We start from the raw sequence: 25,837 nt of genomic DNA, 5'->3' as shown, positions 1-25,837 counted from the left end.
TCGTTCCGTTCCCCGTTCATTTTCTAAAATATGAACTCGTTCCAGATCCTAGTTCTTTATATTAAGAAGGAACTTGTTCCAGATCCAGTTCCTCCAAAATAAGAACTCGTTCCACTCTTCGTTCCTTTTATGTAACCAAGTTATTTAAAAAATTGTGGCAATGAGATCATGATAACGGTCATCAATGATTTTCATCAGCAGTCGAATACAAAACAAATTTGTAGTATTCCTTATCTAAAAGTATTCGAAAATTATATTTATAAGCAGGTAGTAAATGCTAACGACTTGTGTCAACGCGACCAATGTCTATTGTCTACATATAAGTTAGAAATAATAAATCAGAAAACCCAAAACCTTTAACATAAATTAGTTAACAAGAAACGACGATAATATTCGGTGCATTATTTAATATATGTACACATATATTAAATATTTACTGTATACCTATATGTGATAATAACTATCTATAGTCAATTGATTCATTTAAACAACCTACGATCTCAGCTGGGTATATAGAGGACTACAATTGTCAAAAGTCAACTAAAAATACCATAATATTTTAATGTCTAGATACGAAGAAAACTACACTAAAACATGTTTATAAAAATTTTTAGGAACTGTAATTTCCGTTCACGTTCCTTAAAAAATGGAATTTGTTCATTTTCCTCGTTCCTTTATTTTAAAAGGAAGCAGTTCCTAGCATCGTTCCTTCAAAAAGAACTCGTTCCAGGAATCCGTTCCTTTTGGAACTAGTTCCTTCTCAACACTGAATGTAATACAGCCTACCAATACTTTATTGGTATATTGTTAATATGTGTGAGCAATAAAAAATTTATTTGAAAAATATTTTACGTTATAATACTTAGATATTGCAAAAAATCCTTCTTTAAACTTAATACAACATAACAATGAAGTAGTAATGCAAGAAACGATTCAGCAACATGGTAAAGTTTTCCTATTACACTACTGTACATCTATTTTTTATTTAAATAAGTTTTAAAAATTGAGCTAATTACTATTTTAATATGTTTAGATTTTACACAAAATGTTTTTATAAATATGATACAAAATACCACAGAAGTAGATAAACAAGAAGGGATTAGACAAGAAGGTAATTATTTTATAATTATTACTATACATTTATAATAAAGTCCTTTATATATATATATATAACATACTATATATACTATTATATATTTATATATAATACTTATCCATAATATATTACATTTTTGGAGAACTCAAAAATTTACTCATGGCGACGTACAAATGCCAAATTATTTTTAAATTGTATAATAGTGAATATTTATAACATATTTGCATTTTTTTAAAGTTTATATTAAAAAAGACATTTATATTACTTCAAATGTGTATAAATCTTATATATCAGATCTTATAAAGGTACAATCAAATAATTACATCCTGTGATAATTTATTATTATGCAGACTTGTACTATTTTACAGAAATGTTATTGATACACTATTTGATTTAAAAATATATAATTAGACATTTTAGATAAGGTGGAAGAGAATCTAAATCAGCTTNCATTTTAGATAAGGTAGAAGAGAATCTAAATCAGCTTTAACTTTAAAATAAACATCTTGTATAAAAGTTAATTGTTTTAACTTTCGGCACAACACATTCGTTATTTACGTATTGCAATTAATAAACTGTGAATTAATAGTTTTGCTATTACAAAGTATATGGATAAATTTTTTTGTTTTATTTTTAAACTTAATCAATTAGCTGGTTAGTACACAAAACATAAAAGAAAAAAGTTTTAAAAATTACATATTCTTTACAAAATACTAAAAAATATAAATAAATTTTATTTTATTCTTTAATCTTAGCCTTTAGCTGGACAGTATACAAGACATAAAAGAAACATAATATTTACAATATTATTTTATTATGTGTGTATAACAGATTAATAAGGTTGAGTTTTTAAAAAATTAATAATAGGTCAAGTTCATTTCTTTCTTTGAGGACTTATTTTCACATGAAAGTAATTTTATTTTGTTTAAGTATATACTTTCATAATTTCAGAATAATGTATAATACTATTATTGTAATAAAAAAGCCATTGGTCGTATTAAACCATCATTCCTTATTTTAATTGCCATGACGGTTATAAAATAATGTGCTATTATTTTATTCAATCATAATGGAGTACAATTTCGTAACTCTCTTTAATAATTTATTTTTGTACAAAATTAGATGTCATATGTGAAACGGAACCTGAATCGGGCGAACTAATTGAATATCCTGATCATTTGATACCATTTAATAAGTACATATAAGTTAATTTTCTTGTGTTAAATATGTATTATAATTACATTACTATACAGAATAAATGTGTTAATTTAATTTACATGCTTGATTTAAATATTTATTAAGAAAATAAAATTAATTATTATGAACAATATGTTTTGCATAGTATACTTAAAAAAATTTATGTAACATTTATTTTTACATTAATCATTATAATAAAATTATTTAACATAAAAATATAGAACTAAACCAAGATTAGAAGGCTAAAACTACAACAAAAATTTGTTTATTAATTTTTTTTTAAGGTTTTTATGATGTTTTTAAATTGAATTTCAAATATTGACTTCAAGCATATATTGTTTTGTTCAAATTAGGGTTATTTAAATTTTCAAATCCTATTATTTCCAAAATATTTGTACATTATTGTCACTGTATAGAAAAACAATGGAAATGATTAAAATGGAACATCTTAATGTCTTAATATTAAGCATATCAAAAATAATTTTCAAATTTTACTCTAGATTGGTTAGATATTTTTGTTAACCAGTAAAAGTGTATGTATAGTACCTATTCTAATTTCTCTGTAAATTACTTTACTTTAGTTTACTTTACTTAATTTAGCGATGTGCAATATGATCATATTGAAATTATGTTTACGTATTTTACATGTTTATATACTAAAAACCGTACTATTCATTAAGTTGAAATAATCTTTCTTAAATCATTTTTAACTTTCTGTCTCATCTTTGTATTCAATTGAATATAATTTGCCAACCACACTGTTTAAATTGTAACATCTAATGTACCTGTAATTTAAAAACAAGATATTATTATTAATTTTTTTTTTAACAATAATTTTATGAATTACCTTTTCTAATTTTAAACCGTTTGCCATAGCTTGTTTTAAATTGAGGTAATGTACAACATAGTTTTCATTATGGTCAAAAGTAAACAGTCATTTTTTGACTAATGAATTTGGTGAATGTTTTAGTTTAAATTTCTCTTTGGGCATTGTGAATTTTTTTCAGGTACAACAGCGTTACTTCAAGCCCTATAGGAAGATTCACAGGTAACAATTCTACTGTATTTAAAATTTTCGCTTCATCGTTCACATATAACCACTAAAAGTCTTCAGCCATACAAGTTGTTGACATCTAAATATATTATTTCCGATTTAGATTGACTTGCATCATATTGAGGACTATTCTGTTTGAAACAGCATGCTTAAGAACTGAAGTCGTCATCACTCTTCATATTTCTCTCAATAAAAAGCTGTTATTTATAATTACTCATGAGATCTAGCAACACCCCTGTATGCAGCACCATAGCATCGAAAGAAAGAATTTTTAAAATAGTATGCAGGTTCCAATTAATGTTTGTTTAGACATAACCGTCAAAATTAGTAAAATTATTAGCTAGTATAAACGCATCAGTTTTCAGATACAGATCATAGTGCAAACTGAGCGTTTGACACTTGAAATGTCGCTAAACGTGTTCATATTCAGCATTGTCTATATGAGTTTCAATTAAATCATCATAAAACTCGGCTTTTGATAGAAATTTTTGTTCACTTAACTCCTCCCATCAGAATGTATATGAATAAGGATACACACCTTTTCACATCACTAGGACGAGATTGTCAGTTGAAAATGCCTTAACTGTTTTTTTAAATAAATTTATGTCTGTGGTATGTAAATTTTCAGCAAGAGCCGCCAAACTAGTCCTCATAAAACGGAATGTGTCAATAAATCGAACCATAAATTTGTTTGAGACAAACTTTGTAAAAGAAATATATTTTTCTTCTGTTGCTTTAATTAAAAAATGACCATCGTATGAACTGAGGTTGTGAAAGTATCTATTGATAAATTTAGGTGTTTGCAATTATTGCATAGCGTTTTTCTAAAACTACCAGAAAATTTTATAATATTTTATGATTTTTTTTCAATATATTTAACATACAATTTATGTTAATTGTTTAGGTTATGACACTTGTATTTTGCTCGTTCGTGTGATCACAAGTATCTTATTTTGTGTTATATTTTAGCGCTTTCTTTTAAAGTGTTTCACTACCCAACTGGTATGCTATTTTTAGTGAAGTTTTGTTCAAGTAGATGTTCATTCAAAGGAAGGAATTATCAAAGGCTATTTAATTTAAAAATAAATTATTAATTTTTCTAGGTATATGGAATATTTTTTTTATATTGAGGACTATATTGTTGAAAAATTCAACAATATTATATCATACTAATATTGTGAAAATAATTTATTGAATTCTTTATATTATGTATTGTATTTTTTTTACTATTATACAATTTTAATTTTTTACTATTCTTTCATTTATCATGAATTTATTATCATTATAATAATATATCAATTTAAATAAATAAAAATTTTTGTTTAATTTAATATACAATAACTATTTAAATTTTTACAATTTTCTATTATGAATGAATAAATAATGTATAATTTACTTAATTGATAAACAAATAACAGCAAGTACATCCAAAAAAGTTAAAATGTAATTCTGATTATACATCAAGTGTACTTACCAGAAGTTATAGCTTCATATTATAGATAAAACTAACTAATTGTTGATAAAAAAATGAATGAAATAATAAACTTTCACAAAACTTCTTTTCATACAAATCACATACAATAATTATAATGTCAGTTAATATTTAAATAGATATTTTTAATTAAAAAAAATAATGACATGAACAATAATTATTGTTATATGTTATAACAATNATATTTTTAATTAAAAAAAATAATGACATGAACAATAATTATTGTTATATGTTATAACAATTATAATTGTTCATAATTAATTAATGTTCAATTAATTAAAATGTAAAAATACAAAAATGTTATGAAATATCTTATTGATAATTTTCGTAACTGATAGAGGAATCGTACAATATTTGCACAATAATGTAAAATTGTACAATGACCTACACCACCAAAACTGCTGCCAATTAGAGAGCTTTATTTTTTATTCTATTGTTATCGGTGATTAAATGTTTTCATATTGTATGTGTATTTATTAACCAAACTACCCATCCTACCGAGGTATGAAAACTGTCATCACTTCTGAAATACTGGTTTAATGTTGTTAATCATTCGTCATTTTATTAATTATATAATTTTCTATTATTAGTTAAATTTAATGTAAAAATTTAAGTATACATTTTTCGAGAATACTAATAAAATATATGGTTAATAATAATTTATTGTGTTTTATTATTAAATATTTAAATCAAGCATATAAATTAAATTAAAGCAATTATTGTATATTAATGTAAATTGATCTAAAGGTACTTATTAATTGGTTTCATATTATCAGGATATTCAATAAGTATACCTGAATCATCTTCTGCTTCACATATGACATCAAATGAAATAAATACATTTTTTTTAAAAAGTGTAGCGAAATTTTGTTCCATATTGAATTAATTAAAAAATAACCGTAATGACAAATTAAAAAAAAAGTTAAATTAATATGACATATAATTGTAGCACACATTATTCTGGTATTATGAAAGTATATTGTTCGCGCATTAAAGAGCAACGTTGGCGATACTGTTTAGCGCTATCATCGCCAGTCATTGATAGTAAACTGATAGCATGTTAAAAAAGTTCGTAAGTGTGCGGCCTATCTAATAGAGATTTCCTGGTTGTTTTTTGAAAACAAATGAAACAAGTTAAAAGACCGAATGGGAATGTTGAGAAAAACCTGACATTTCATAATAATAATGTATAAAATACATTGTTATTCAGTCTAAATGAGATAAAAATCAAATGAATTTCTTCCATATTAAATATAATTAGAAAAAATGCAAAAAAAGTTATTTAAACGGATGAGATTCGAACTTTGCACCCCGAGCGCAAAAGACTGTAGAATTACCTCTACACGGCAACCGTACATCCCAATATATGTAATGCTAAAAAAAAATTTAAGCTAGTTCAAAAATTCATTCGTTTTTCTTAAATTTAGAGGAGGTAAAATATTCAAAATACTAAAAATTTATATTTAATGTAACTTATAAAAATCGGTAGCCACATTATTATGGAAAAACCTTATAAGGTATATATATATATAAAAAAAAAAAGATTTAACACAAAAATGGCATGTTTTTCAACTGCGACGGCCACTTGCATATCTTCTATAGATAGGTCGTCAGGAAGTTTTTATTAATTTATAAAATATAACATATGCTTTAATTTAACATATCTTAAAAAAACACAATATTTCCAGAACATTATTAAAAGTTTAGTTAAAAAAGTTAACTTTTCGTGTAATTATATTTCAATTAAATAAATAAATTTGCTGTTAAATTCCTCCTGCGGGCAGACAAACGGTCAATTTTCAAAATATTTACATCAAATAAAAGGGAAATACGTAAGGAATTTATTTAAAATTGTTTTGTGTTCATTCATTTTTCAAAAAGTTATAATAGTTTTAAATGAAAAAAAAAGTTTAAAATATCAACATTTTTTTGAGGATTTTCCCCACTTATAAGGAATGAAGAAATTTTTTAAGGGCAGTGTTTTTAACTAGATACAATTTTTGATCTTTTAACGTATTGTTTAAAGAAATCGATCTGGTGATAACTGAGAAAAAGTAGCGACAGAGAAACTTTTAGCTTCAAAGGGAAGTTAAAAGTAACTTAAAGTATCAAAAAAAATTTTAAAAAATAGGTCATAACGGAATCGAGTTCTACCTTAATAATGTCACTCCTATACAGGTGATTGTTTCACGGGCGATCACTTTTCCTAAACAATAACTTTTTAGTGAATTATTTTTTTGGCTTTTTTTAGTTCCACATGTATCTCCATTTATTATAAAATATTTTTTATATTCATCCGTTATGTCTTATTTAACTAGCTTATATAATAGAAACACATTTAATTAAGAAAATGACTTGTCGATAACAAATTTTGTAATTCAGAAGTTGTTACCATTTTTATACCTAGGCTTGAGTAGAAGTGAAGCTAAGAAATGTTTATTGATAAAAATAGCAACACTCACTCCATACCTCTAGTACTTAATTTTAATTATTAACAACTTCTGAAATGCTGATTTAAAATTTGTTATCGACCAGTCATTTTCTTAATTATATAATTTTAATTTTTAAAGGCAACATACATATTTAATTTGTTTATAATAATTTAAGTTGACATCCATCTAAAAGATAAGAGATGAATATAAAAAATATTTTATGACAGATGCGTGTGTAACTCAAAAAATTAAAAAACAATGATTTTTTTAAGAGAAATTGAGTGACTAGTGTTAAAAGAATCACTCTGTATTACTTGTAAACAACAACTACTATTTCACTATTCTCTCATATAATAATGTAAATTTTTTTATATAAATATAACTAATTTTAGTTCATCAATCTCTTATGAATGGTTATCAAAAGTTCTCAGTATAATTTTTTTTTGGACTTGTATTTTTTTTTCAAAATATCGTTTTATCGTTAATGCAATGTTATAATCGATATAATATTGTGGAATTGTAATTATGTGGATCTACCACCGACTGTGCAATTAAGTTTTAAAAATAAATAATCTATTGAGAATTTCCACTACTCGATGATACGGAACAATAAGAATAAAACATGTAATAAATACATTGCGTATATTAAACAGTATGCAAATATTGTTGGGAGAAAAATCAATGTTCAACAGATTCAGAATAATTGTATATACTCGTATCATAATAATTAAATGTATTGTAATATTAATAATAAAAAAATTAAATTCAGAAAAATGATTATATAAATGTAAATACACATAAAACTAATAAATATAAGTCGTGTTTGAGCTCAAAGAAATACAAGAAAAATTAATTAAAGTACATTTTCTAATAGTAAAAGCTTTTGTTTTGCGTCTTAAAAATAAGATTTTGCAGTTAAAATAATTTTTTTACAAACCAAAATTAAGTTTTTTTTTTCGTAATATAATTTTTAATGATGCACATAATTTTGTAATTTATTTATTTTTAATTTTTATTATTGAATTTTTATCCATATTTATATATCATATGGTAACAAATAATGTCTTTAAATTAAAAAACCCAGCACAGGGGGATCGCCGAACAGTGGTGACGTAGCATAGTTGGATCAAGTATAATGATATCTGACAGTGATTAAAATCACTATAAAAAAAAAACGCTTCGATGCAAATCTTTAGATAGTGTTTAATTTTAAAAAATGGGTGTATATTCCAATAGCTACATGATCTGCTAGTTCCTTATTAATATCCTGATTAAGATATAGTATGTCAAATGAAAAGGAGATTATTAAAAAATATAATTTCTCATAAAAAATTGTATTGATCCATATATTTTTCAAAAAGTTATAGCATAATAAAGTTAAAAATGTAAATTATAAAAGAATTTTCACACAAAAATAGTATTCGGTAGCCGTTTTTATATAGAAAGTAGAAAAAGTTCTACTTTCTATATGCATTTTTATGTTTTGAATCCCCCCTGTATTAAGGAAAATGGTCCGATTTAAAAAAATCTATGTAAATACTACTTCTCATAAAAAAATTGTAATGATCCATACATTTTTCAGAAAGTTATAGCCTATTAAAGTAAAANACTACTTCTCATGAAAAAATTGTATTGATCCATACATTTTTTAAAAAGTTATAGCACTTTAAAGTAAAAAATGTAAAATATAAAATCGAGAAATTTCACACAAAAATAGCATTTGGTAGCCGTTTTCACCATGAAGACAAGTCCAGAGGTCAAATTTTTTTTTTTCAAATTAAAGTATATTACATTAGCTTTAATTTAAGATATATATAAAAGTGTCAGACCTTCCGGAACACTTTCAAAAGTTAAGTTGAAAAAGTTCTACTTTCTATATGCATTTTTTATATTTGAAGCCCCCCCATATATAGGGAAATAGTCTGATTTAAAAAAAAAGTATATCCAATGAAAGATGTATATAAATACTACTTCTCATGAAAAAATTGTATTGATCCATACATTTTTTAAAAAGTTATAGCACTTTAAAGTAAAAAATGTAAAATATAAAATCGAGAAATTTCACACAAAAATAGCATTCGGTAGCCGTTTTCACCATGAAGACAAGTCCAGAGGTCAAATTTTTTTTTTTCAAATTAAAGTATATTACATTAGCTTTAATTTAAGATATATATAAAAGTGTCAGACCTTCCGTAACATTTTCAAAAGTTAAGTTGAAAAAGTTAATTTTTTGTGAAAAAGTTGTCATTTTAAATCCCCCCCTGTGGGCAGATAAAGGGTCAAATTTACAAAAAATATATACCAAATGATAGGTAAAGACATCAAGCATCTATAAAAAAAAGTTATATTCATATGTTCATTTTTGAAAAAATTACGGCAGTTTTTAGTAAAAAAAATTGAAAATATTTCGAAAANATATGTTCATTTTTGAAAAAGTTACGGCAGTTTTTAGTAAAAAAAATTGAAAAAATTTCGAAAATTAGCGATTTTTAAATTTGTAATTTTTTTGGAGGTTTCCCCCATTTACGGGGAACAAGGGAAATTTTTTCAATTTTGAAGGGTAATGTCTTCGACTAGATACGATTTGTGATCTTTTGACGTATCGTTGAAAGAAATCCGTTTGGTGAGAGCTGAGAAAAAGTGGTAACAGACACAAAAAAAAAAAACACATCATAGTAAAACCAATACCTTCTCAGCTTCGCATCGAAGCTAAAAAATGAACTTTTTTATACATATTTTATACTTTTTTAGAAATGGGGTCTGATAGAAGGTTAATAATATGAGTTAAAAATTATAAAAATATATTATTATATCTTGTATAATAAACGGATAAAAATACAATGTAATTCTTTTAAAATTGGTATAAAGATTTTGCAATTTTATATTATAAATTAATCATCTTATACAATTTTTCTCTTTGTTTATTATTTAAATTATAATTTGTAGTAAAACCTTGAAATTTTATAGTATTATAACTACGACGCTTAAAAACAAAGTTCACAGAAAACAAAATCATCAAATTATAAAAACGACAGGATCAGCAAATAATGCTAATAATATGAGTAGGTGTTAGATATTATACAATAGGGTCTAAAACCATTAAAAGTGGTTGACGTTTTGGGCACGAACGTCTCCATTGAGGGTATACTTAATAGTTAATCATTATATTCATACGAGTGTTATTACAATTGTGGTTATTATTATTTTAATATTTTTGTGTATGTGTTATAATAGTCTATGTGAAATACAATTGTTTGTAATCGTTAAAATATTTATGATTTATAATTTTTAGTTTCATTATTATAATTAATGTTTGCATCTAGTGTTAATGTTAGTGAGTCCTAACTACTAGTATGCAATTTGACTATTCTTAAACTGTCCTTTACTCAGTAAACAGAAAAAGTAGTTGTGCTGTTGACTGACGAATAGTCGCCCTTTCGTCTTTTATTTTTGAGTTATACTGTGCTGATGGATTTAAAGCTATTCTTTTAGGGGTTTTCTAGTAGGAGGAATTGTGCTGACCAGTGATACTTCCGACGGAAGAACTCGAGAAGAGCCAACTGCGCGTTTTGATCCTAAATATTATTATTAATTTGTTGCAGTTGATATTAATTTGAAATGAATACCAGAAAGTCATTCGATCAGAAGTAAAAGTCGTTAATGAAATATAATACGATATGGCCTTAAAATAATAATAAATAAACACAATAACAAATTTTCGAACAGACAATTTTTTTAAAATAATAAACTAATTTTATCATATAAAATTATAGCTTCTAGTTTTAGAATATAAATTTATATTCTAAAGTGGCGTTAAGTGTTCAAATTTATTGACGATAATTTATTGTATACAAAGTTTTTCAAAAATAATATCTAAATAAAGTTCTAAGGAAAAATTTTCTTGAAATATTTGCCAAATCCTTTTATCAAAATGGTAATTAAACATTACAAACTCGTTTTTTGATTTACGATGATTTTTAAGCATACAACGACGTATTATACGATTTTATTATGTGATACATGACCCTGACCGCAACTTATTATTGTAACTATTTTTTACTGGAAGGTAACTTGCGCTGAATTTACGTTTAAACGCTTATGCCATTATTAGTTTTTGATATGGACAAAATGTGCTATTAAGCATCTTTTGTATCTTTCTATAATTATGTGATGGGATAAAGGTAATACTGTTCCGCATTAACTGTTTGAATCACCTACACGATGTTTTGCTTCTTCTTTAACAGTAAATTTGGCATACCTTAGTCTTTTAATAATTAAAATTATGTGTTGCATTCGAAATTAACAAATGAACTGACAAATCGTTATTCGATCCAGTAAAACACTATCCAAGTGAAAGTCTCATGCTACAATAATGCAATCTTTTATAACTGTGACTCTCTAGAATATTTACACGATTTGCTGTGACGTCATTATTCATACAATAATGTTGTCGTTGAACGATTTTTTAATGTAAGGATGTTTGTTCAACTTTTTATTATAAGTATTACTACATAAGAGGGCGTTTGTTTGTACAAGACTACTATTAGTGGACAGTTGACTTTCCACATGGTACCAAATAATCAATAAAAAAACATCATTCAATGAATTGAAACTGAAGCTTTGTCTAATAAATTTGTAACGATTGCCCTTTGTTGTCATGGCATGTCATTTTAATGAAAAACTAATAAAATATTAATGTAAATGTAAAAATATAGCATGAAGGCGACTCGAGAATGATATCGACTGAGATGAAGTTGATATCCTCTTAATAAAAGCGAAAGTGACTGGTGAATGTACACTCTTGATTTTCATGTATTTCTACCTTTCATCTCATTTTTTACAATATACTCAATGAAGATCACAGTTACATGCATTATTTATGCATGATTACTATTTAATTTACTTAAACTTTTTTCTTAATAGGCTTAAAATCACTAGTAGTAAGTAGATGATTTAGATACAAGAAATTAATTTGCAACATAACTTGAATAAAAAAAAGGTTCTTAACTTGGTTGTCTGTGAAGGTCTTATTTTGACTATATGCTGAAAAAAAATGTCTTATGCTGGCTTTCGAAATGCAACAATTGAAAATATTTCTAGTTGGGTATTACCCAATTTTTGCATATTACACTTTATTTTTAAATATTTAACAAAAAAAAGCTTGTTTGATAATAATAATTTTTAATGTTTAATGTCTTTTACGCACTATAGCCTTATATTGCCTTAGCACTTCCTTATCTGTTTGCATACATTATGCATTTAATACAAGATTAGCGTTTACGTTTTGTAACTAATACCGTGATTCATACATCTTTGTTAGATTTGGATATTACAATAAACTCCTTGTATAGAATAATTTTATATTCGGTTAGAACATAACAATACATTTATTTAAATTAATATATCAAAAGCCATAAACTCACAAAATTTAACGGTAGTATGAAAAATATCTTGCAATAATACTAATAGTATTATAATTTTATATTTCTAAAACAGTTACAATAGAAGCACAAATTTATATGCATTTATAAATGTCGTTTGAGCCATTTTAAAAGGACTTAAGATTGAACTAATTTGTCGTAGAGATATACAGGATGATTCATTTAAAAATAAAACTTTATCAATTTATCATAAAGCTCTACTTTTTAAACATATGTTTCAAGTTTTAACTCTCTCTGTATAAGGATAAAAATCTGATTTTAAAATAATATGTCGGATGAAATGATATTTATTAAATATTTATGAAAAATATTGTATTAATCTATACATTTTTTTAAAAATTTTTAATTAAAATATATAATTTAACCATAAAAATAAGGTCAATCAAGCAAAATCAATTCACACAACTTTTACTCTTTATGGTATTCAAATTCCATATTCTTCGTCTGTAAAATATCTTAGTTTAACCCTAGACCGCCGACTTACCTGGGCCCATCATACTCGAGCAAAAAGGCTCCAATTAAACCTTAGAATCTGTATGCTTAGAACTTTACTAATTAATAACAAACATACTAACTTAAATATGAAACTTCTAGTGTATAAATCTCTTATTAAACCCATTTGGACTTATGGTCTACAACTATGGGGAAATGCTAACAAATCTAATATAAATCGTATTCAGACATTTCAAAATATTTCTTTAAGAAAATTAACTAACTCCCCTACATACGTATCAAATTATACCCTCCATTCTGATTTAAAAATTAAAACTGTTAAAGAAGAAGCAATAAGTTATTATAAAAGATTCCACACTCGACTAGCCTCCCACTCCAATTCCCTAATAAAAGGTCTTTCAACTAATGCTATTCCTAGTAATCCTCCGAGACGCTTAAAGCGCAACTGGTGTAGAGATCTAATAACATAACTTTAGTCAAAAAATAAAAAACAATAACTTAAAAGTGTCATCAATGGGTGGCTTCTTTTATCAAGTATTCAATGTTATAATTATTTTAGCTAATACTCTTATTGTACCTATAGGGAACAGATTGTGTATATATTAATAAAGAAAAAAAAAACCATAAAAATAGCATGTTTTTAACTTATAATACATAACATAAGCTTTAACCTAACATATGCTTAAAAGACAAATTATTTCCTGAATACTCTTAAAAAATTTGTTGAAAAAGTTAACTTATCATACAAAAATTTTAATTTTGAATATTCTTATAAGCAGGTAAAGGGTTAGATTTTCAAAAAAAATAATATCAAACGAAAGAGAAATACGTAAGGTGTTAATATAAAATAAAATTATTTTATTAAATTTTATTTTGTGATTTTATTATTTTTTAAATAATCTTAGTTGGATGAAAATAATTTATAACATTTAATATTTAGTGGGAGTGTTACGATAATGAAAAAAAAATCATAAATATAACATTAGTATTGTGTACCGACAAACAATTTTATAATTATTATTATTGTGTAATTAATGTCTAATAGCAATTTCAGAGACAGAATATTAAATTAGGAGGTAATCCTCTGGCTTTGTCATTAGCTCCAAAAGACCATCAACTATTATTTTTGTAATTATAAGTTCCTAAATGATAACTGTGTTGTTATATTATTTTGAGAATAGTTTTATTAAGTGACTAATATGAAAAAAAAATCATTTGCCATTATTATCAATCAATTTTTATTCGTTGTTGTTGAATTGTAATTAAAATTTTTCATTTTTTTTCAAATTAAATCATTGAGTCATCAAACGAAAATACGTTGAAATATTCTGACTAAACATACTAAATTAGCTCCTTCATATGTACCATTTTAATAGAGCTTAACGGAGTTCATTTCAGTGTTTGATGAGTATATAATTGTATTTAAAATTTTACAACATAATTTATTCCTTTGAAGTTTTATTTATCGTAACCGTCTTAAATAATAACCATGTTTCGACAATGCGTTAACTTTTATGAATAGTAGTAAAATTTGAAAGTGAAATTGTAGTTTTATTTACTTAAGAAGAGTGTAACAATTTTTAGTTATACAATTAAAAATTGATTAACACACTGAATTGTTTACATAGAAAATATCATGAAGTATGAACAGGTCATTAATAAAAGCATTATTGTTTTTGAATGTCTTAAATGCAACATGTCTTACATATTAGGGATATCACGTTGGCTTTCGATTTTTAAGCTAAAGAACAACAATACTGATGAATATCAACAGATGTTATGTTAACCTCATCATATTTTTGATTTAACCTCTCAGCTTTGATGAATCAAAATTTTACAAGCTAGCTTATCGATATATTGATTTGACAATGGCCTCTACGTGTATCCACAATTAGTCTTTCTGCAGTTGTGAGTATCGAATGTGAAGATGAAACACTTCCGATTGATGTCTTATGCACTAAGGCTTCGAGAGATTGTTAGCCGAGTGAAAGAACATCATATACATCATATTCGAAGGAGATAGCGAGCAGCTACACAGACGCGGAAACTACAAACGACTTGCAATGTACTCTACCATCGAAAAAGAATAACATAACCTATCGTCCTTAACATTTTCATCGTTAATTATTGGCCATGACTCGCGAGATGATTATACGCGACGCAGTGCGGAATATGAAAACACTTGATCATTTGTGTTGAAGTTGTGTGAGGATTTGTTAAAGCGTAGAATAGGGTAAATAGTATTATTGGGAGAGCGTCGTCATACCACAATGTATTGTTGTTGTCGTTAACATTGCTGACCAAATGAATAATGAATATTCTACTCGATCAGTAAAATAATATTTTGCTATTAATGATTAATAAAGAGTAGAACAGTTACAGCTGACAAAATAGTAATAAGAGATTATATTTTCCTTAAAGTGTACAAACATATACTAGTATGTAATGTATTACAATTATTATAATCTCGTCAAGCCATTACCTATATTAATTCATTCGTGTCGATTGTTGTTTTTTTTTTATAATATAATAATTACGTTAGAAAATTAAAAANCGATTGTTGTTTTTTTTTTATAATATAATAACTACGTTAGAAAATTAAAAGTCAATAGTTTTTTTTATTGGTAATTATTGTCTTATTAGCAACGTAGTAGTATTTAGTCGCACGTGACAAATACAAGTTATCCTATTCACCTATAATTAAGACTCATTATGAAATAGGCGTTTATCTTTTTATTTTAACATATGAGGTAAACATGAATAGCGGTATAAAATATTATATTCTATTTATCCAATATAAAAACATACATTATAAGTTTTTATATGATATATTACAATGCAATTTGTCAAAGAATGACTCATAGATCACCGGAAACTCAAAAATTTTATAGCATATTTTTTTTGTAATACTTCCTCGTATTGATGGTTTTATGACAATTTTTAAAAAACGAAATTAAATATTTCTCAAATAATATAAATAATACATTACTACAATAAACGTATTCGAATATTAAACGTGTTAGCACTATATGCGACTTTTATGGTTCTAATGGTTCAAGTTTTCAGTCATTCAAAAACAATTTCCGAACCGGTAGTTGTTTATTATTTCCCGATAGAAATAAAATCATTAAGGGAAAATTGTTCACTAAGTTTGTTTGTCCTTCAAATTTTTAATCGCCTTGACCCTTCTTTGATGCAAAATGATGTTATGAACTATGCTAAATAAATTGGCGGTGTGATTAATTTTTTAGTGTCGCCTCAAGCTACTTCGTATTGTCATATTTGTTTCGGAGCTAAACAAAAATAAAGGCCTTGTAAGTATATTTTATAAATGTTTAACTTTGAAAATGTACCTTGAGCGAATAGACCCTAACGTCAAAATTATAATTGACATGTGACAATATTGATAAAGTAAAATACTAAAATAGTTACTTCGGGGTCTTTACAGCTAACATGTATTAAAATACTAATATTAATTGCTAAACAATATTACAAAATTATTTGTGTTTTTCTTTTGGTGTTGGTGATTAAATTTAATTTCCAGGAATTCATAAACTAACAAAATAGTTTTATATTTAATGTATATTGAATTCTTTATACTTAAATAATACTAAGTGGAATTTCGTTTTTTTTTTGTGGTGGTGGTGGATTGAATTATATATTTTTTATTTTAATATTAATAGGCGGTTTTTAGCTATTAGAATTAAATTAAAAAAGCCAGGTGATTTAAATATTTGAATATAAACAATAAACACTATGTTTTGCGTGGAAATAGAAAATTTTTAAAAATATTTTAATAGCATTATTGAGTTATAAAATAATGCCCAGGTTTAATGCAAACATAAATTTTGTCAAGTTATTCCGAAAATATCATCAGTCAGTAAATGTATGTACTGAAAGGCTTAAATACTTAGTTAGGTATTCTTACTTAAGTTGTAGTATTGAGGGATAGGGATTCTTAATATTCTTCTACAGCGAAAAATATTTCTTAAGTACTATAAAAGGTGATTCATTAATTATGAATTACTTAATTAGTTGAAAAATATATTAAAAATAATGAGAATTTTTTTTTTTTTTTTGGTATCTTTTAAAAACAAATTTTTTTAAAAATTATCAATCATTTAGTCTTTTTTATGATTATCCTTTATACTTTATAAGGAAGTCAACTTTATTTGTTCAAAAGACAACATACATAATTCAGTAGTTTATTTAATAGTAAACTGTATAATTAATAAAATTCTGGTCTATAACAATTTTTGGATTAGTAATAGGTAAGTTATTAATATTTTATAGCGTTTTACCTAAAAAGTTACTAAAACTACTTGTAAAACCAAAAAAAAAAAATTTTAAAAATAAAATTATTTAAAAAAAAATTTAGTAGTCAATGATAAATAAATCACTCTGTATATCTTATAAATTTTAATAAATAGTAATATTTATATACAAATATCTAAACCGGTGTGTATTTGAAATATCTGTGATATTTTACAGTTAATATTATCTAAATATTCTAAATCAATATATATACATTTTTTAGATATTTAGTTACGGCTACGACATAGCGAAAAGTAAAAACTATTTACAAAATGAACAATATATAGATTTGTCAAAATTTAAAGAACCAGCAGGTTTTTTGATGAAATAAAAATAATATTGATAAAACAGGAGACAGCAAATAAAANACCAGCAGGTTTTTTGATGAAATAAAAATAATATTGATAAAACAGGAGACAACAAATAAAAAAAAACATTTTTTATCAATTAATATTTTTATATGATTTCTAAATGGAATTTCGACGTTGATTGTAAATCTTGATTCAGATTTTTCCTATCACATCTAGTTTTTGAGATATTTACTAATTAATAGTTAGCGGTAATTTCATAGTAAAATCGTAGTAAAATAGTTCAAGTTTTTATTTTGTTTTAATTTTCCTAAAAAAAATTTAAAATATTTTATTAGGGTTGGGCAAAATTTGTGGGACTGTTCTATCAAGTTTAACTGATATTTTGGATATTTTAAGTTTCATTTTTTGAAAAAATAGCTGAATTTTCAAATATTACTTTTTTATAATTGTTGAGTATAACATTTTGTTGGTTTAATTTACAATTATATAACTTTTACTAATAAATAGATAATTTAATAAGAATTAAAAAAATATTAAAATTGTATATTTTAAGTAAATTAAAACCGAAAAAATTGCGTGCAAAACAAAAAGCACAGTAAAATCTCGAAAATTCATTAAAAAATACTTTTCCAATATTATTTTACTGTAAAGTAATATAAAGTAGAAATATTTTTTATCGTTCAATATGATGGTATATATACATTTTATGTATGATTATTATACGAAAAATTAATTAATAATTAATAATTATTTATATAATTATAAAGAATGGTTTAAAAACGATTCTTAAAATACATAAAATTAACATTTCTTAAATACTTATAAAGTCATCTATTTATTAGTTAAAGTTATATAATTGTAAATTTAACCAACAAAATTTTATATTCAAAAGTTTAGTTATTTTTTCAAAAAATGAAACTTAAATGCAACTTAAAAAATCTAAAGCATTGATTAAACTTGATAGAACAGTCCCATAAATTTAAACAACTTTTATAAAACGTTTGAAATAATTTTAGGAAATTTAAAACAAAAAAACCCAGCACAGGGGGGTCGTGGCACAGTGGTGCCGTGGTATAGTTGGATCAAGTATAATGATATCTGACAGTGATTAAAATGACTATCAAAAATAAACGCTTCGATCCAAATCTTTAGACAGTGTTTAATTTTAAAAAAATTGGTGTTTTATTCCAAAAGCTACATGATCTGCTGGTTCCTTATTAATATCTCGATTAAGATAAAGTATGTCGAACAAAAAAGAGTTTATTAAAAAATATTATTTCTCATAAAAATAATTGTGTGGATCCATAAACTTTTCAATAAGTTATAGCATTATAAAGTTAAATAAAATTAAAAAAATAAAATCGAGAATTTTCACACGAAAATAGCATTCGGTAGCCATTTTCACCGTGAATACAAGTCCAGAGGTCAAATTTTTTTTTTCAAATTAAAGTATATTACATAAGCTTTAATTTAAGATATATATATATAAATGTCAGACCTTCCGGAACACTTTCAAAAGTTTTAAATTGAAAAAGTTCTACTTTCTATATGCATTTATAATATTTAAAGCCCCCCCGTATATAGGTAAATGGTCTGATTTAAAAAAATAGTATGTCGAATGAAAGATGTATATAAATACTACTTCTCATGAAAAAATTATATTGATCCATACATTTTTTTAAAAGTTATAGCCTATTAAAGTAAAAAATGTAAAATATAAAATCGAGAAATTTCAAAGTAGAAAAAGTTCTACTTTCTATATGCATTTTTATGTTTTGAATCCCCCCTGTATTAAGGAAAATGGTCCGATTTAAAAAAATCTATGTAAATACTACTTCTCATAAAAAAATTGTAATGATCCATACATTTTTCAGAATGTTATAGCCTATTAAAGTAAAAAATGTAAAATATAAAATCGAGAAATTTCACACAAAAATAGCATTCGGTAGCCGTTTTCACCATGAAGACAAGTCCAGAGGTCAACATTTTTTTTCATAATAAAGTACATTACATTAGCTTTAATTTAAGATATATATAAAAGTGTCAGACCTTCCGGAACATTTTCAAAAGTTAAGTTGAAAAAGTTAATTTTTTGTGAAAAAGTTGTCATTTTAAATCCCCCCCTGTGGGCAGGTTAAGTGTCAGATTTACAAAAAAAATATACCAAATGATAAGTAAAGACATCAAGCATCTATATAAAAAAAAATTATATTGATATGTTCATTTTTGAAAAAGTTAGAGCATTATTAAGTTAAAAATATAAAAAAAAATTATTTTACAAAAATCGTAATTTTTTATTAACTTTGATGTCAACTTTTCACCGTGAATACAAGTCCAGAGGTCAAATTTTTTTTTTCAAATTAAAGTATATTACATAAGCTTTAATTTAAGATATAAATATATAAATGTCAGACCTTCCGGAACACTTTAAAAAGTTTTAAATTGAAAAAGTTCTACTTTCTATATGCATTTATAATATTTAAAGCCCCCCCGTATATAGGTAAATGGTCTGATTTAAAAAAATAGTATGTCGAATGAAAGATGTATATAAATACTACTTCTCATGAAAAAATTATATTGATCCATACATTTTTTTAAAAGTTATAGCCTATTAAAGTAAAAAATGTAAAATATAAAATCGAGAAATTTCAAAGTAGAAAAAGTTCTACTTTCTATATGCATTTTTATGTTTTGAATCCCCCCTGTATTAAGGAAAATGGTCCGATTTAAAAAAATCTATGTAAATACTACTTCTCATAAAAAAATTGTAATGATCCATACATTTTTCAAAAAGTTATAGCNTTGATCCATACATTTTTTAAAAAGTTATAGCACTTTAAAGTAAAAAATGTAAAATATAAAATCGAGAAATTTCACACAAAAATAGCATTCGGTAGCCGTTTTCACCATGAAGACAAGTCCAGAGGTCAACATTTTTTTTCATAAATTAAAGTATATTACATTAGCTTTAATTTAAGATATATATAAAAGTGTCAGACCTTCCGGAACATTTTCAAAAGTTAAGTTGAAAAAGTTAATTTTTTGTGAAAAAGTTGTCATTTTAAATCCCCCCCTGTGGGCAGATAAAGTGTCAGATTTACAAAAAAAATATACCAAATGATAAGTAAAGACATCAAGCATCTATATAAAAAAAAATTATATTGATATGTTCATTTTTGAAAAAGTTAGAGCATTATTAAGTTAAAAATATAAAAAAAAATTATTTTACAAAAATCGTAATTTTTTATTAACTTTGATGTCAACTTTCACCATGAAGACAAGTCCAGAGGTCAAATTTTTTTTTTTCAAATTAAAGTACATTACATTAGCTTTAATTTAAGATATATATAAAAGTGTCAGACCTTCCGGAACATATTCAAAAGTTAAGTTGAAAAAGTTAATTTTTTGTGAAAAATTTGTCTTTTTAAATCCCCTATTGTGGGCAGATAAAGGGTCAAATTTACAAAAAAAATATACCAAATGATAAATAAAGACATCAAGCATCTATATAAAAAAAAATTATATTGATATGTTCATTTTTGAAAAAGTTACGGCACATTTTAGGAAAAAAAATTGAAAATATTTAAAAAATTAGCGATTTTTAAATTTGTAATTTTTTTGGAGGTTTCCCCCATTTACGGGGAACGGGGGAATTTTTTTCAATTTTTAAGGGTAATGTCTTCGACTAGATATGATTTGTGATCTTTTGACGTATCGTTGAAAGAAATCCGTTTGGTGAGAGCTGAGAAAAAGTGGTAATAGACACAAAAAAAAAAAAACACACATCATAGTAAAACTAATACCTTCTCAGCTTCGCATCGAAGCTAAAAAACATTTCTATTTTTAGTTTTGATGCAAAGCTGAGAAGGTTAAATTAAATTTATTTTACAATGATGTCTTTTATTTATGTCTTTCGCCACTTTTTTCAAAGTTCATACCGACCTCTTTCAACGGTGTGTCAAAAACCGTATGTATTTGAAGGCATTGCCCTTAAAAATTGAAAAAAAATCGCTTGTTTACCGCAAATGATAAAATCCCCCAAAAAACACGATTTTTAAAATCGTTAAATCAGGAAATTTTTTAATTTTTACAAAATTATACTGCTATGATTTTTAATTTAATGTTGACATGCCAATAATTAAATAATTCTCGGTGCTTATTTTTAACAATTAAATTTAACTCTTTTTAATAAAATTTAGTTTAAGTAAAAAAATGATTATCAATCAGTACTATTAATATTGGAATTATATGATTTTTTTTGCTGCCCTTATGTGATATAATTTATGATAAAAGTATATTATAATTACGATTTTTTGGATTCACAATAAAAACGCGTTAATACTAAACAATACTATATATCTTAGACAATTGATTTCAAAATCACAATACAGCTAGTTTAAACTATATTTATATGTATAATAATGGGTGTTAATTAGTTTTAAAGTAGTTTTGAACATAACGTTCGACAGATTGCTGAACTCGTATCATTAGAGGAAACTATTTATTGTAACGTATGTATTAATAGACTAAAATAAAAAATTATAATACTTTACACATAACAATATCTTGCATAACTTAAAAAAAAAAGTATTACTCTTGAAAATATTCTATAATTTATTTTCAACATTTATGTGTAGATAGTATATTAATTTGGTTACATAATTTTTTACGGAATAATAGAAGTTTAAAAGCAATTTTCTCATGTAAAATTTATATTTATGCGTTACAGACCTAATAAAAAATGGTTTGGTCGTATGGGTTAAAAAAGAAATTAATGTACAAGACCGATGCGTACGTTTTTCTTATTAAAACATTTTTTAGGGGTTTTTTTAACACTCGAGGAACCAAGATCCTCAAGTATAAACCAAGAATCGGAAGCTACTCGACGTCTGCCCAAATATTGTCCCTATTCCCTATTTTAATTACCTGAAGGAGACACAAGCAATCGTGTACCTTAGTTACTAAAGAAGATTATATAATAAAGCTATTCTACTGTTTTATTCCAACGACAAAGAGATGTATATTTTAGATGTTTAGTAAATATAAGTTATATGTAATGCACAAAACGTCTGACCTGAATCCTAGTACAGTTGGTTAGTAAGTATATCCAAGTGAGACGGAATTGGTTGGCTGTGATGACAATTGACGATAGACGAGNACTAAAGAAGATTATATAATAAAGCTATTCTACTGTTTTATTCCAACGACAAAGAGATGTATATTTTAGATGTTTAGTAAATACAAGTTATATGTAATGCACAAAAGTCTGACCTGAATCCTAGTACAGTTGGTTAGTAAGTATATCCAAGTAAGACAGAATTGGTTGGCTGTGATGACAATTGACGATAGACGAATCGTTGAATAACACAAGTTAAGTTTATTAATAATATAAATAAGACAAAAGTAATAGCATTGAAAACTACAACTATAACGGCCACTCAAACACAACTGCCCTTTATTAGTTCGACGTCAGTAGCTCCGGGCTGCAGACGAGTAGAATTGTCACATCAGCATCTCCCTCTATGCTAATTAATATGTATTACGAATTAATTTAATAGAAATAAAACGTGTATAATATAAGTGGTAAAAACATAGTAATAAGTGTTCTTACGCCTTTATGCACTTGTTTTTTTTAAGTATAATGCCAGTCCTGAATAATACCAGTTTAAAGAAACTACTATGTATTGTCAAAAAAATAATGTTTTTATTTTAAATAGAAATATTTGATTAAAAATGTACTCAAAGCCATAAGCAGGTATTTGGTAAAATATTATAATCGAAAACAAATCGATCAGGTACATATCGTAACAATACAATTATAATTTCAATTAAGATCATCAGACACTCTTAATAATATCCAAAACAACATTCATGGTTGTTACAAAAAATAATATAGTTAAAAAACTTTAGAAATTAATCACATTTTTACTATTTTTATAAGCTTGCATCTCTTATATAAATAATATGTAGGAAATATTTGTTAAATATTTCAAAAAGTACTTAATTTATAAAAAAGTTTTTTTTTTAAATTTATCTTACACTAAACAATCTATTAAGGATTTGGTTGTAGGGATATAAGAGCTTATATCCCCTCATTAACAGAAACAGAATCAAACATGTTTTTTTTTTATTTTATTGTTATTATTTTCATGATTTTTAACTGATAAATAACTAAAAAAAGGTTTCCTGTAAATTAAATAACTTAGTACATAAATGTTATGTACTGTAATTCAAAAGTTTCATTTGAAGATTTTCTGATAGTTAAAACATGAAAATGACTTTTTCGGATTAGACTAAAGCGAAAGATTGTTTCATTCAGTTTATTACAACTACCACTGATAGAAAAATAAGTTAATAACATCCGTGTAAAATGTGTTTTATATCTTTTCTGTGCGTTCGTCGCTATCTTTGAGTAATAATTTTGTTAAATACAGCGTCAGAATTTTTAGTACTTACGCCCTAAATCAAAGATGCCTAGTAAAATTTCTTTGAAAAATACTAAAAGTAAAAATAACTTGGACATCTTTTTTGCGTTGTTTACATTATTAAATATTTATGGGAAGGTATCAGGCGTGGCTGAATCAGACCGTGTCGGCAGCAGATAAAAACACAGAAACTTGTGTGATTTTTTTTTTACTCGACAAAAACAAAAAAATTACTAAGTACTTATGGAAGATTTACGAGTGTCGATTCCGATAGATTGCCTCCAGATACCCGCAACTAATGTAATGCATAAATACAGACGAATAATGAACGAGAGAGATGGACGTGTAAAAATGATATAAAGCGTACCACCACATTGAAACCGACCCGGATGAACAACAATCACACATCGAATATCTAATACCGATTCACGTACAAATTAGACATAATTCATTGTCGGCTGGAGGATTATCGATGTAGTTAGTATTGAAGTATTATACATTAAGTGGTCGTTACATTTAGAGATTACCGGTTTTCGATGCTACATTTGTAATTATATTAGTTTGTGTCTTCATGCCGTCCTTCTCTTCGGCCTCTTTCAGGAGGAGCAACACGGAGCAGCTACAGGAGTCAAAAGTGATTTTTATATTCAAAATCTGTACACGCCTACTTACGACCACCCCCACGCAAGTTTAATACAAGCCGAATTCTGATAATTATTATTATTTATTCTTTACGAAAATTCATAAAGAAAACTTTTTATTATAACATTGTAAGAAATAGCTATTAATTTTAACATAATGATAAATATCAAAACTACAGAGCATCCATCAAATTGATAGTTTATAGTTTAGAGATTACGCCTTTTTTACTATTTTTCATTTATTTGAAACGACTTTTCTTCAATATCCTTCCTTTTGATTTCAATTTACGAAACTATGAATATACTGAGTTCTTAAGGAATATAAAAAAAGGCGATAAATTAAACAATAGCTCTAGGTAACATTATAAGTGCGCAACGCATTGCACTAATTTTTCATGATGCATTACATAATGGAAACTAAGGATTTCCTACATAAAACGGAAGAGTATATAATTTAACAATTATTTTTATTTCTTAAATGTTAGATAAATGAGACTTGTAAGTACAAAGAATAAGATAAATGATTATGTTAATTGGCCATGAAGATTTGTTCGGTGCTTTCTGTTAAATATGTTTGCAGTAGTATTATTCGTTATATCTTTGTTTTCGATTATATCTTTGGAATAATTAACTGACACAATACTAGAAATAATTGTCTATATAATCTAATATAATATAACCTAATAATATACAAATCACTTTGTAAACTACAAATTTTCTATTTCAAATCAGATATAAATATATGGTATAAAAAGTAATTATGTATTTCATAATAAAACTGAGAATTATACAAATTAATTATAATTTATGTTTCATCAAACTATTGTTTAAATTATCTAATTATCTATTATTATCAACATTTATAATACTAAAGATATTTTAAAAAGCTCTTGTGCTAAACTTAACTTTGATAACAAAGGGTTTCTTGTTTTACTGTAGTGATTCTTTAAATTTAGAAACTTGATAAAAAAATTCAGTAAA

General features: G+C 25.3%; 2 protein-coding genes and 1 long non-coding RNA gene across 3 annotated transcripts in view; 1 reads left to right on the top strand and 2 right to left on the bottom strand.

The window, feature by feature from the left end:
* LOC126905530 (uncharacterized) overlaps positions 1 to 2,500 on the top strand; it is a 9,399-nt gene extending 6,899 nt beyond the window's left edge. The window contains exons 5-7 of the mRNA XM_050685309.1: positions 867 to 944; positions 1,034 to 1,111; positions 2,219 to 2,500. Of these exons, the coding sequence (XP_050541266.1) occupies positions 867 to 944; positions 1,034 to 1,111; positions 2,219 to 2,301 (239 nt within the window). The 3' untranslated portion in view covers positions 2,302 to 2,500. The remainder of the gene's footprint in view (positions 1 to 866; positions 945 to 1,033; positions 1,112 to 2,218) is intronic.
* Positions 1 to 22,885, bottom strand: part of LOC126905510 (uncharacterized) — a 101,424-nt gene extending 78,539 nt beyond the window's left edge. Inside the window, exon 1 of the mRNA XM_050685248.1 lies at positions 22,865 to 22,885. The gene's annotated coding sequence lies outside the window, so the exon portion shown is untranslated. The remainder of the gene's footprint in view (positions 1 to 22,864) is intronic.
* Positions 2,633 to 4,955, bottom strand: LOC126905662 (uncharacterized). Its single transcript, XR_007704069.1, has 3 exons — positions 4,822 to 4,955; positions 3,141 to 4,414; positions 2,633 to 3,078 (listed from the first exon to the last, which is right to left on the bottom strand). It is a non-coding gene; the product is annotated as an uncharacterized LOC126905662 (long non-coding RNA).
* Positions 22,886 to 25,837: the final 2,952 nt, after the last annotated feature.

Source organism: Daktulosphaira vitifoliae, unplaced genomic scaffold (assembly GCF_025091365.1).
Source record: "Daktulosphaira vitifoliae isolate Bord-2020 unplaced genomic scaffold, ASM2509136v1 Scaffold_1, whole genome shotgun sequence".
Taxonomy (NCBI): domain Eukaryota; kingdom Metazoa; phylum Arthropoda; class Insecta; order Hemiptera; family Phylloxeridae; genus Daktulosphaira; species Daktulosphaira vitifoliae.
Note: the sequence above shows the minus strand (reverse complement) of the source record. Positions and strands in the feature narration are given on the sequence as shown.